Source organism: Syngnathus leptorhynchus, chromosome 2, assembly GCF_054491065.1.
Source record: "Syngnathus leptorhynchus isolate UIUO chromosome 2, UIUO_Slep, whole genome shotgun sequence".
NCBI classification, from domain to species: Eukaryota; Metazoa; Chordata; class Actinopteri; order Syngnathiformes; family Syngnathidae; genus Syngnathus; species Syngnathus leptorhynchus.
Window position 1 is genome coordinate 12,774,713 of NC_141196.1, and position 11,623 is coordinate 12,786,335.

The 11,623-nt window shown below is 43.7% G+C and overlaps 4 protein-coding genes across 10 annotated transcripts in view; 2 read left to right on the top strand and 2 right to left on the bottom strand.

Annotated features, from left to right (window-relative positions):
• Positions 1–2,697, top strand: part of med12 (mediator complex subunit 12) — a 20,933-nt gene extending 18,236 nt beyond the window's left edge. For 3 of the 4 annotated variants that reach the window (XM_085935732.1, XM_085935754.1, XM_085935744.1), the window contains exons 38-42: positions 377–606; positions 686–944; positions 1,410–1,682; positions 2,122–2,203; positions 2,289–2,697. In XM_085935732.1, the coding sequence (XP_085791858.1) occupies positions 377–606; positions 686–944; positions 1,410–1,682; positions 2,122–2,203; positions 2,289–2,326 (882 nt within the window). In that variant the 3' untranslated portion in view covers positions 2,327–2,697. The remainder of the gene's footprint in view (positions 1–376; positions 607–685; positions 945–1,409; positions 1,683–2,121; positions 2,204–2,288) is intronic. The other variant, XM_085935736.1, reaches the window with a different exon arrangement.
• mars2 (methionyl-tRNA synthetase 2, mitochondrial) lies at positions 2,581–5,877 on the bottom strand. The gene is made up of 3 exons (XM_085935765.1): positions 5,059–5,877; positions 4,628–4,962; positions 2,581–4,179 (listed from the first exon to the last, which is right to left on the bottom strand). The coding sequence occupies exons 1-3, from the start codon at positions 5,309–5,311 to the stop codon at positions 2,995–2,997; spliced, it is 1,773 nt and encodes a 590-aa protein (XP_085791891.1). The 5' UTR covers positions 5,312–5,877; the 3' UTR covers positions 2,581–2,994.
• On the top strand, positions 4,440–9,188 carry LOC147060811 (magnesium transporter NIPA2). 4 transcript variants are annotated; one of them, XM_085935787.1, is made up of 7 exons: positions 4,440–5,042; positions 5,862–5,959; positions 6,199–6,331; positions 6,564–6,620; positions 6,830–6,920; positions 7,271–7,431; positions 7,731–9,188. In XM_085935787.1, the coding sequence occupies exons 2-7, from the start codon at positions 5,881–5,883 to the stop codon at positions 8,317–8,319; spliced, it is 1,110 nt and encodes a 369-aa protein (XP_085791913.1). In that variant the 5' UTR covers positions 4,440–5,042; positions 5,862–5,880; the 3' UTR covers positions 8,320–9,188. The 4 variants fall into 4 exon arrangements, with proteins under 4 accessions (XP_085791913.1, XP_085791904.1, XP_085791921.1 ...); XM_085935778.1 differs by having other exon boundaries at positions 4,441–5,261; XM_085935795.1 differs by having other exon boundaries at positions 4,565–5,042; positions 7,694–9,188.
• Positions 8,953–10,188, bottom strand: timm8a (translocase of inner mitochondrial membrane 8 homolog A (yeast)). The gene is made up of 2 exons (XM_085935819.1): positions 9,946–10,188; positions 8,953–9,502 (listed from the first exon to the last, which is right to left on the bottom strand). Exons 1-2 carry the CDS (start codon positions 10,054–10,056, stop codon positions 9,341–9,343), a joined length of 273 nt encoding a protein of 90 aa, XP_085791945.1. The 5' UTR covers positions 10,057–10,188; the 3' UTR covers positions 8,953–9,340.
• Positions 10,189–11,623: the final 1,435 nt, after the last annotated feature.

Genomic DNA, 11,623 nt, shown 5'->3' on the forward strand with positions numbered 1-11,623 from the left:
TTTTTGTTGGGTTTTTTTTGCAAAATTTTAAATTGTGATGCTGTAAAATGAGTTCCAAAGTGAATAAGATGTCTCGGGATCATCGTTTCTGGGGTATTTATGCATTAAATAAACTATTAATATAGCCAATTGCGCATAGATTTAGCTATTTGCAGCAGGGCCTGTATTCTCTAAAGGTGGGGGATCTAAGATTTGATATGACTACAAAAATATATTTGTCAAGATATAAGCCTCCCTCTTTGAGTAGTTGACCCCAGTAATAAACCCTTGGCAACTTCTTTCAGAACTAGAGTACTATACTGTATTTTAGAAAATGTTCCACACTGGTCACGGTCACATTTTCCAGCTCATCCACCGTCTCCTGTTGTTTATCCAGAACTTATCTCAGGGCTACACGTCATACGGCTCACACATGGGGATGCAGCCACACCCGTCCCAAGGTGGTGCCATAGTTCCCTCCTCTTTCGGGAACCAGAACTTCCAGGGCGCCCACCCAGGAGCCAACCCAACCGTGGTGGATCCTCTAAGGCAAATGCAGCAAAGGCCCAGTGGTTACGTTCACCAGCAGGCACCGGGATACGCACACAACATGCAGAACGCACAGAGGTCAGTTTGTCATGCGTTTTTTTCTTGTGGACTGCCATGATGAATACACGCTTTACTTTATCAATGTGCCGCCAAGCAGGTTTGCCCACCAGCCCATCCAACAGAATCCCATCATGCACGGTCTCAGTCACATGGGAGGCCAGGGTGGCCCTCCGGGCATGAGGCCCAATCAGATTCTTACAGAACAGCAGCAGCAGCAGCAGCAGCAGCAGCAGCAACAACAACAGCAGCAGCAACAACAGCAGCAGCAGCAGCAGCAACAGCAGCAACAACAACAGCAACAGGCAGCAGCACAACAACAACAACAGCAGCAGTACCTCAGACAGCAAGCACTCAGAGTATGTAACTCACAATAACCTTTCCACACGGGGTTCTGGAGATCCTTTAAAAAGTCTTAAAATCTCCAAAGAGGTCTTAAATGGCATTAAGATTTTTTAGATCAGTCTTTCAAAAGTCCTAACGAAATGTTCTCGTGAGAGCAGATAGATGCACATTAGGAATTTTGATAAAGTCAACTTTGGACAACACTGGAAAACCCCAAAGCCTTTATTTCTTTTTAAATTCTTGTCATTTTTGTTAGTCTTGTAATATTTGGTAAGAAAAGCAAGGGCATGTTATAAAAATTAAGAATATTGCCATTGTTTTACTATTTACGTCAAGTTCAAATCGAGATCTATTATGGAGAAATGCAGAAAACTGTTAAGAATAGGCTGACTGAGTGAATGCCACACATTTTTCTAAAAAAATAAAATTAACACAGTAGAGCAGAAGTAATAAGAGCGTGTGTAAATGTGTCCAAACAGCAGCAGCAGGCTCAACAAGTTCATCAACAACAGCAGCAGCAGCAACAGCAGCAACAGCAACAACAGCAACAACAGCAACAAGTCCAGTCACAGCAGGTCCCTCCTCAACAGCAAGTCCCTCCTCAACAGCAGGTTCCTCAGCAACAACAACAACAGCAGCAACAGCAACAACAGCAGCAGGTGTCAGGCGTACCTCCACCAGGGCAGCAACAGAACCAGGGTCTGGGCATGCAACCACTGCCTCCACAGCAACCCATGGTACGACCCAGCACAGTAAGACTCGACACAGTGTGTTTGTGTTTGTGTGTGGGTTGGTGTTTAATAGAGTACCTTAAAAACAAATAGGCATGTAACGTTTAAAAGTACTTGCAAGCCCAAGTATCACAGTTTAGAAAAAAAAAATAATAAATCAACTCTAAATTTCTTTATTAATAGAATTGCATCTGCTGTGTTTTTTTTCCACAAGGCAGTTCTCGATACATGGGATACTGTACGATTCAAGCACTTTACAGCATTTGGTTAATCAAAACTCAATTTCAATCAAGTCTGTTTTTACTACACTCTGTGTGTATATAGTTGATTGTTTGTGTGGTTTTATTGATTTAGTCTTTCCTATTGAAGTAACACGTTCAAAGTTTTACAGGATATTGGAATCTAAAGCTGTACCCGGTGCTCCTACACAACAGTATCATATGCGTATTCATGTTTTTAGTTCCCGCGTCAGGGCATGCAGCAGACACAGCAACAGCAACAGACAGCCGCTCTTGTCAGACAACTGCAACAACAACTCTCAAGTAAGTTCCAGTCCCTTTCGCTTGTTGCCTCATCTTCTCAAACTTGTTCTGTATAACTTTCTATTTTTTTTTATTTTATCAATAGATACACAGCCAGGACAGAGCACCAATTCATATTATTGACCATGAAAGCGCATAGCTGTGAATGGTTTATGTAGAGGCACAAATCTGGTGGGAGGTCCGAGGGTAATGGCAAAAAAAAAGTGTCTTTACGTCACTTTTGTCACCGTCGGAATATGGAGACCAAGATACAAATGGAAAAGGCCATGTAAAAAAAACAACAACAAAAAAAAACTGAAAGGACAACAATAATGCATTTTTCCTGTATTTTATTTTTCTTTGTACATTTTCAGTTTTCTGTATTTCTCATTAAATCATGTCAAGTTTTTGTCTTGTAACGTCTTGTTTGCTACCTGTATTCTGTATTTAAGTTAAAAGAAATGTGAAATGGAAAATTTTGATAAAATCAAAAGCAAAAAAAGACTTCCCTGAAATTGTGTTTTTATTTGTTTAGACACTTGTACCTTTACTATGACTAAACTACAAAATCACATTTTGGACATTTGTTTATGGAAAGATCAGCAGCACTGGACTTCCAGCGAGGAGGACGACCCTTCAGCTGAGTTTGGCCGTTTAAAGCGCCTCCTTTTCGGATAGGCGGCTGAGGTGGTACCACATGTGGACTTAAGGGGAAATGTAAGTCAAATGAACCTTACCAATTTCAATTGACTATATAATGACATATAAGCAATTCAGCTTACATAAATTCTTTCATGTGTGTAGCACATGGCTCAGGAGCTTTCCGCTCTAGTCTGCTTTTTAATTTTCTTAGTTTTTTGCTGATCTCCACTAGGACTCTCCAGTCGATTAAATAACACTCCTGTATCAGGTCCGAGCATTCTACCTGGGAAAGGACAGGCTTTGCCACGGTAGCTCGGCAGGAAGTCCAGGTCATTCAAGTTCCTCTCGTTGGCTCGCACGCCAAGTCTGGACAGCAGCTTGTCAGCTACCCGCGGTACGGCGGGCTGTAGGAGGGTCCCGTAAATCCTCAGACATTCCAGGGAGACGTGGACGATGGTGTCCAGCCAACGTCTGTCACTGCCGTCCATCCTGTTTAGCTTCCAAGGCGTGTGGCGTTGAACGAAGCCGTTGGTTTGCCTAACGCAGGAAACGATGGCCTCCAAACCTTTGTATATGTGCAGGCTTTCGTAGTGACGCTCCACCACCGTTGGAAGTTTTCGCACAGCGTCCAGCATGTGGTAGTCTTCTGGCACCGCCCGACCATCCCGATCATTGGGGAAAGAAAATGGGCAGAAGGGCGGGTAGGTCTGTGTTGGATTGAGAGCGGGAGCGGTGCAGCGGTTGAGGAGGCCGCCCAAGGAGTCGGCCAGCTCTGCGTTGAGCAGTTTGGTGACTTTGTGATCTGTGTAGTCGCAGTCGGAATCGGGCACGCCTTGACGCAGCAGGAAGTACCGCAAACCATCGGTGGTGAACGCCAGCGAGCGCTCAAAGGGATCCACCACGTTGCCCAAACTTTTAGACATCTTGGTTCCGTTGACTGTCCAGTGAGAGTGCACATGTATGGACCGCGGTGGCGGCAGTCCCGCACCAAGGAGGAAAGATGGCCAGTAGATGGCGTGAAATTTCAGGATGTCTTTGCCTACTATGTGGTGGGCCACGCTCCACCAATGATCGTGGTCGTTGGGGTAACCAGCCACCGTGAGATAGTTGACCAGAGCGTCTAACCATACGTAGATACTATGCTCGGGATCACCTGGCACGGGGATCCCCCACTGAAGGCGGCTTCTTTGGCGGGACACGGAGAGGTCCGGAAGGTCTTCCTGCAGCCACTTGATGACATCCTGGTGGAAGCGCTCAGGCTGGATGGCACCGGGGTTTTTCTGGAGCCATTCCAGCAGTTGAGTCCGAAATGCCGACAAACGGAACATGTAGTTCTCCTCTTTTAGCCACTCCACCTGACAAAACAGGTAGGTAAAGATGTTAAAACTATGAACATTTGTCATTCAACAGTAGAATTATCATTTATTTAATTATTTTAAGTTGTTTGTGCATTTATATTTGTGTAAATGTCCTTTTTTTTGAATAAATGGACACAATGTTTTTAATTAATTGATAAGATAATCAACAGATTAATCAATCATCAAAATAAAGCAGCACTACAAACAAATGACAAACATTACGGTAGTTACCAAGCATGCCTTCTTGTGCCATATGAAAACATTCTCTCTATGCAACACAACGCTGCAACTATTTCCTCGCCCACACCTAAAACAACTGTTTCTTGTTGATGAGAGGCTCAAGATGGGGCCAGAGATGTGCTACTTTTTCAAATGTACAAAAAAAACAAAACATTTTTGCTTTAAAATTGCAAACTCCAATTTACACATATCTTTGTAGATGCACCTTGTGACCACTCTCCAGTGACACCTTGATAGCCTGGCCCTTCCCGTCAACAGCGTCGGCCACCTGGGACTGCGTAAGGAAGCTCTCATCCGGGGTGGAGTACCAGCCCTCATAGCTCCCCTTGTAGATGAGCCCTTTGTCGCGTAGCGTGCACCAGAAGTGCTCTACGGCACGCCGATGCCTCTCCTCAGTGGTCCTGATGTAGTCCGTAAAGGTCACGTCACACTTGCTGAAGAGCCGCCGAAATTTGTGAGACACGCCTGTGCAGAAGGCCAGGGGGTCTTGTCCTGCTGCATCGGCCGCCTGTTGGATTTTTAAACCGTGCTCATCTGTGCCTGAAATGAACAGACGGACGGACATCACCCACCATGAAGACATGCTACTTTTGAATTTAAGAAGCAGTAACGGGATGCATGTAAATTAATTATTACCTGTTGCAAATTTTGACTTGAATCCTCGTAGAAGCTTGTATCGGTGCATGCAGTCGGCTATAATGACTGAATACAGGTGGCCCACATGAGGAGAGGCATTGACATAGAAGATGGGAGTGGTTATGTAGTAGCTTCTTTCCTCTTTGCACACAGCACTGCTTGAGCGCGAGACGCTTAATTGAGTCGAAAGTGGTGATAAAAAGGTGCCAACCGCTTTGTAGCCTCCTGTGATGAAGCGTAAAGACGTCCTCATTTTTTAATTTTACTCCAGCTACGTAATGTTTTGCTAAGTGCTCATTTAGCTAATAGTAAACATAGGTAACGTAGAAACACCCGCGACAGGCTTCGTGATTACCGGAATATCACATTTAAATGCGAAACGTAATAAAAGGCTTGAGTGTTTACAAAGAAGTGCATTCCAATAAATTACAGTATAAGTGATCAAGTTTGCAGCATGTGAGCCTCGACAAGACCCTTCTCAAGGGTGGACTTTCTTCCGGATTTTGATGTAATTGTCTTCCAATCAAATCGATGGACAAGTGCTGTCATGACCTCTAACGAGCCAATCAAATTGCACCTCAGGAGCCTTGGTGCGTTCAGAGCCCAAGTTTGGATCGGAATTTTAAAACACGACTAATATATTACAAGTGTTGTTCTTGTTCTTAAACAAATAAAATAAATGCAACTATTTAGAGCTCATTAAACTTGAGTTCTTTGCGTGGTCTTGTCTGAAAGAATTGTGGTAAGAGTTGCATTGGGTTGAATAGACCAGACCACAAACGTTGGCTTGTATGATCACGTAGCTCGGCTGTCACGGGTCACATGACGGTCCGTGAAGTGTCGCTGGACGTGCCGCCCCCTGACAGCGACGAAGACGGATGGAGTCGACTTGACCAACGAGGTACACTTTTTGTTTTTGTCCTCTATGAACGTTTCTACTTTTAGGCTGTTGAAACTTTCTTATCAAATTGTTTGTTTTCCCCACTCTGACTTACCACACCAAAAAGTAGTTGAGTTCATTCGCCTCGCAGACAGTCATGTGATGTGGAAACAAGCTTGTGTGTATGTGAACGGGAATGGGCGGAGCGGTTTCTTTTTACTGTCAAAAATGTGTGCCTTAGTTGCGGACTCTTATCTTAGATGGAAGCGGGTCGTGTAGACTTCTACATTGGCCTCTCTTTGGCCGTGTCCTCCAGTCTTTTTATCGGCGCAAGTTTCATCCTGAAGAAGAAAGGCTTGCTGCGGTTGGCCAGCAAGGGGTCCATGCGAGCAGGTACTCAAACGCCAGGAATAATAAATAAATAAAAAACTATGACTGCATTTGTAATGCTAAAATAGTTTGTTAATGTTAAAATACCTTCCAATAGAATATATGAATTCTACAGCGTTCCATAACATTTTTATTTAATTATTAAACCATGACTATTGTAATAGTTTTACTGTTGTTTAAAACTTCACACTTTAAAAGAAGTCTATATTATAATCGACATCTTTATTGTCTTCAGGTCAAGGAGGATATGCTTACCTGAAAGAGTGGTTATGGTGGGCAGGGCTTATTTCAAGTAAGTGAATGGTGTTATGAATTACCTCCTCAAAAAATACATCTTCAGTACCACAAAAATGAACAATCAAACTGAGTAAATGTAAATACAGGATGTATTGATACTGAAAAAAAACAACTGAACTGTCGTTACGGGGATAGTCAGTTAACGTAATAGTTCGGTGGTGCTCTTTGTTTTTCCAAAATGAGCACAAACTAATTGTGTTGCAGTGGGAGCCGGAGAGGCCGCCAACTTTGCCGCGTATGCGTTTGCGCCGGCCACGCTCGTCACCCCTTTGGGAGCCTTGAGTGTGCTCGTAAGGTACGTCATTTGGTTCTAGTCAGTTGAATGGTGAAATCTAAAATGTTGGCCATGTAGGAAAATTACGTATAATATTTGGTCCCCTGTTAATCATACAACTTTAATGTCGGAAAATGTTTTTCCTATCCTGCCTGCATTTTATTCTACTGATATTACTTCAATCTCATAATTCTAGTTTTATATTCCCACCTTCTTTACTCCATTTACATTATCCACATGCTGTTCTAACTTTGAGTATTGTTTTGCTTCTTAGTGTAGCTCTAATATTGTGTTAGCATTCACGTGCACTGTAGCATTAAAATACCCTTGCATCTCAAGAGAAAGCTTTTGTTCAATATGTTTGCCTGCAGCGCCGTGCTGTCATCGTACTTCCTCAACGAGCGTCTGAACATTCACGGCAAGATGGGCTGCTTGTTGTGCGTGCTGGGCTCCACCGTAATGGTGGTGCATGCCCCCCAGGAGGAAGAGGTGGCCTCCCTCAGTGCCATGGCAGAAAAGCTGAAAGACCCAGGTGACGTGTGCTTAACCAACGTCTGTGTACTAGTCGGGGAGAAGTAACCATGGTCCAAATAAAAGAACTGATGTTGTCGGCAACAAGATTACCAGCAGTTGCTCCTTCCACTATGTACTAGTCTTTTTGTCACTGTTTTTGGACTCAAGTATATGTACCTTCACTTAAGTATCTTTTACTGAAGTACAGAATGTGAGTAGTTTTGCCACCTGTGCAGAACACGACCTAACATTTTGTTGTTGTTGTTGAATGCTCCCAATAGGCTTCATTGTTTTTGCTGTGTGCGTTGTGGGTAGCAGCCTGGTGCTTATCTTCGGCGTGGCGCCTCGCTTTGGACAGAAGAACGTGCTGGTCTACATCATGATCTGCTCCGTCATCGGCTCCCTGTCCGTGTCTTGCGTCAAGGGGCTGGGCATCGGCATTAAGGAACTGGTAGCCGGGATCGCCGTGCTGAAAGATCCCCTCTTCTGGTGCTTGCTGGTGAGCCTGGCACTGTGTGTCAGCATCCAGATCAGCTACCTGAACAAAGCCCTGGACATTTTCAACACCTCCATCGTCACGCCCATCTACTACGTGTTCTTCACCACGTCCGTCATGGCCTGCTCTGCCATCCTCTTCAAGGAGTGGCTGCGCTTGAGCATCGGCGCCGTGGCGGGCACCATCAGTGGCTTCCTCACCATCGTGCTGGGCATCTTCCTGCTACACGCCTTCAAGGACATCACCTTCAGTTGGGACTCCATGCCCCTCTATTTGAGGGCGGGGCCGCGGGACCTACGCTTGGGGCCCCGGCCTTACTCCGCCCTCCCGAGCCTGGACAGCCCTGCCGGGGCGGGGGAGAAACAGCCTTTGGAAGAAAGTGTCAATGGTGGAAGGGCCTCGCGGCAATAGAAAGCCAATTGAAAAAAAAATACACTTTTTTGTATATACACTGCACTTACTAGAAAATAACCCAAATTGAGTCAAAATGGGACTAACCCAACTTTTTTACTTGTTCATTTCACCCAAAAAGTTGGATCAAATCAATAACCCATAAAATTGGGCTTAAAAAAAAAAGGTTGGGTCTATCCTTTTTGACCCAACTCGTAGGTATTATACTCTGTGCTCTTCTGACCCACTTTATTTTCATCATCTTTTCTCCATGAATTCAACACAGTTTTACATAATTATCTAGTTTTCCTTGTCAGAACACTGGGTTATTTAACTTCAGGCAAGATAATTGCATAACCTGCACTTCCTCCAAATGTTGCCTGTGATGAATTCATATTTTGGTGGATGCATGGCTAATGCAGCTACATCCAACCTAAAATTTTGCTTTGTCATGGATTTCCCAACATTGTGACTTGTTTTTTCCCCCCATTTATTGATGACTGCATCATAAACCAAAAACTGCACTTCATTCACATTAGTGGACACTGGGCAAGTTGGAATAATAGTTCCAATAATTCTAATACTGTGAGACCAAAGATTCTCCTCCTGTTGACTTTGTCTCTTTTGTTTGCAAGCAAGCATGACAGACTGAAGAATCGGTAACATTATTTATTACTTATGTACAATCCAACTTAACAATTTAAGCACATGTACATCAACACTCAAGGTGTGTCGTCGCAATACGAACCCATCCTGCAGTTTTGGTGGATTGTGGGCACAATGTCCCACATGTTTGCTTCTCCTAAAATGTTTATGGCTTGCAATGTCAGTTGACACCCATGTAGTTACTGAACTGATCTCCATGTTGACATGATTAAAGAAGAAGAAAACCAGCCAGCAACTGAACAGTGTTGCAAGTCAAAAGGGGAAAACAAACATGCTGTGGATGGGAGGCACTTTTGACAACAACAAAAAAACCTTTTTGTTTATATCTTTCGTCCAAACGTTGGCGTGATTTAACAAATGTCCTTCAGCGCACACGTTAGTCCTCCATGCTGTCCGAGAAAGATCCTCGACTCCTCTGCGTCTGTTCCAGTCTATTGAGTATGAACTGGCTGGTGTCAATGAATCTCTCCACACAGTTGACGAAGCACACATCTGTCCTGGAATCCAGTTTGGGCCCCGGTTTGTCCATGCACTTCTCCTGGTGTGGAACCAACACAAACTGTGAGGTTAATAAATCACCCAAAACCCCCACATCCATCAAATTAATCAACCATTGGACGATATTAAACGCACTTAAGTGCTGGGTGGCAAAACGAAACCAGTACAGCGGTAGTAATTCCGACCCTAGCACAGGCACGTAAACACATCACATCAGATAAACTACGATTAGTTTTGCCTAAAACGGCCTAGATAATGTTTTGATCATTTAATTTACCGTATGAAGTTATTTTTTTAAAGGTGGTAACATTCTGTCTCCGTTGGACTGTTAAGAGTCTTAACAGTACTTGGAAAATGAACGACGTTTGGACCTACCCATTAGGATCTATGATTTGCAACTCTTTAATTCTACTTTGTACAAGAGCAAAACAACGTACTCAAGTTAACTAGCCCACAAATTACGAACGACTAGCCCACACTTACCCAGCACACTTCCGTCATTTGGTGCACCAGCTGCTGAAACTTTTGCTTCTGAGATTCAATCTCGATGAACTGTTGCAACTGAGGGTCCGCGCTCGCCGATTTTCCGTCCATGTTATGATAAATGTTGGCGTTCGTCTGAAGAAATCCACGACTGAAGTATGCTACAAATGCTGACCTTCACGTGGATGTATGGGCGCTCGTGTTGGCTCGTGAGTGAACGATTCGTTCAAATGAACGAATCTTTTTAGTGAACGAGTTTTTCAGTTCATGTGACTCAACCAGTGGGTGTCGATAATGCGCATTGAAGCTGGTGCCACCTCGCCGTAAAACAAAACGAAGATTTTAATAAACATTTATGTTAAAACTTGTCTGGTGTTTTAATCCATGTTTTTATATTCGCCAATTAAAACATAAAAATCAGACATTTGATTAACATTTGGTTAAGTGCTTTATATGACAATACGTATGTGTTTTATGTTGTTATAGGAGTTGGTGTCCCCCAAAATAACAAATGTCGGCATAACGGATTTGTTTTTCAACCTTTATTTCCATCACAAACACATGCAGTATAATAACACCATCACCATCAACTGCAATGTTCTGTCACTCACTCGTGAATCTTCGCGAACGAACCTGAAAATGGCGGTGTACCTAATAGAGTGTCCAAATGACGTCACAGATCAAACAGCCAATCAGAAAGTGTGGCACTTATCACTTTCATTATGCTTTTTCCCTAATGAAGTGGCCTGTGATGAGGAACACCTGAAAATGGAGGTGTACCTAATAGAGTGTCTGAATGACGTCACAGATCAAACAGCCAATCAGAAAGTGGGGGGTTGTTTGGGTGTGGCACTTTTCACTTTCGTTTAAGCTTTGACCATGATTTTTCCCTAATGAAGTGGCCTGTGATGAGGAACACCTGTAAATGGCGGTGTACCTAATAGAGTGTCCGAGTGACGTCACAGATCAAACAGCCAATCAGAAAGTGGGGGGTTGTTTGGGTGTGGCACTTTTCACTTTCATTTAAGCTTTGACCATGATTTTTCCCTAATGAAGTGGCCTGTGATGAGGAACACCTGTAAATGGCGGTGTACCTAATAGAGTGTCCGAGTGACGTCACAGATCAAACAGCCAATCAGAAAGTGGGGGGTTGTTTGGGTGTGGCACTTTTCACTTTCATTTAAGCTTTGACCATGATTTTTCCCTAATGAAGTGGCCTGTGATGAGGAACACCTGAAAATGGCGGTGTACCTAATAGAGTGTCCGAGTGACGTCACAGATCAAACAGCCAATCAGAAAGTGGGGGGTTGTTTGGGTGTGGCACTTTTCACTTTCATTTAAGCTTTGACCATGATTTTTCCCTAATGAAGTGGCCTGTGATGAGGAACACCTGTAAATGGCGGTGTACCTAATAGAGTGTCCGAGTGACGTCACAGATCAAACAGCCAATCAGAAAGTGGGGGGTTGTTTGGGTGTGGCACTTTTCACTTTCATTTACTCTTTGACCAAGATTTTTCCCTAATGAAGTGGCCTGTGATGAGGAACACCTGTAAATGGCGGTGTACCTAATAGAGTGTCCGAGTGACGTCACAGATCAAACAGCCAATCAGAAAGTGGGGGGTTGTTTGGGTGTGGCACTTTTCACTTTCATTTAAGCTTTGACCATGATTTTTCCCTA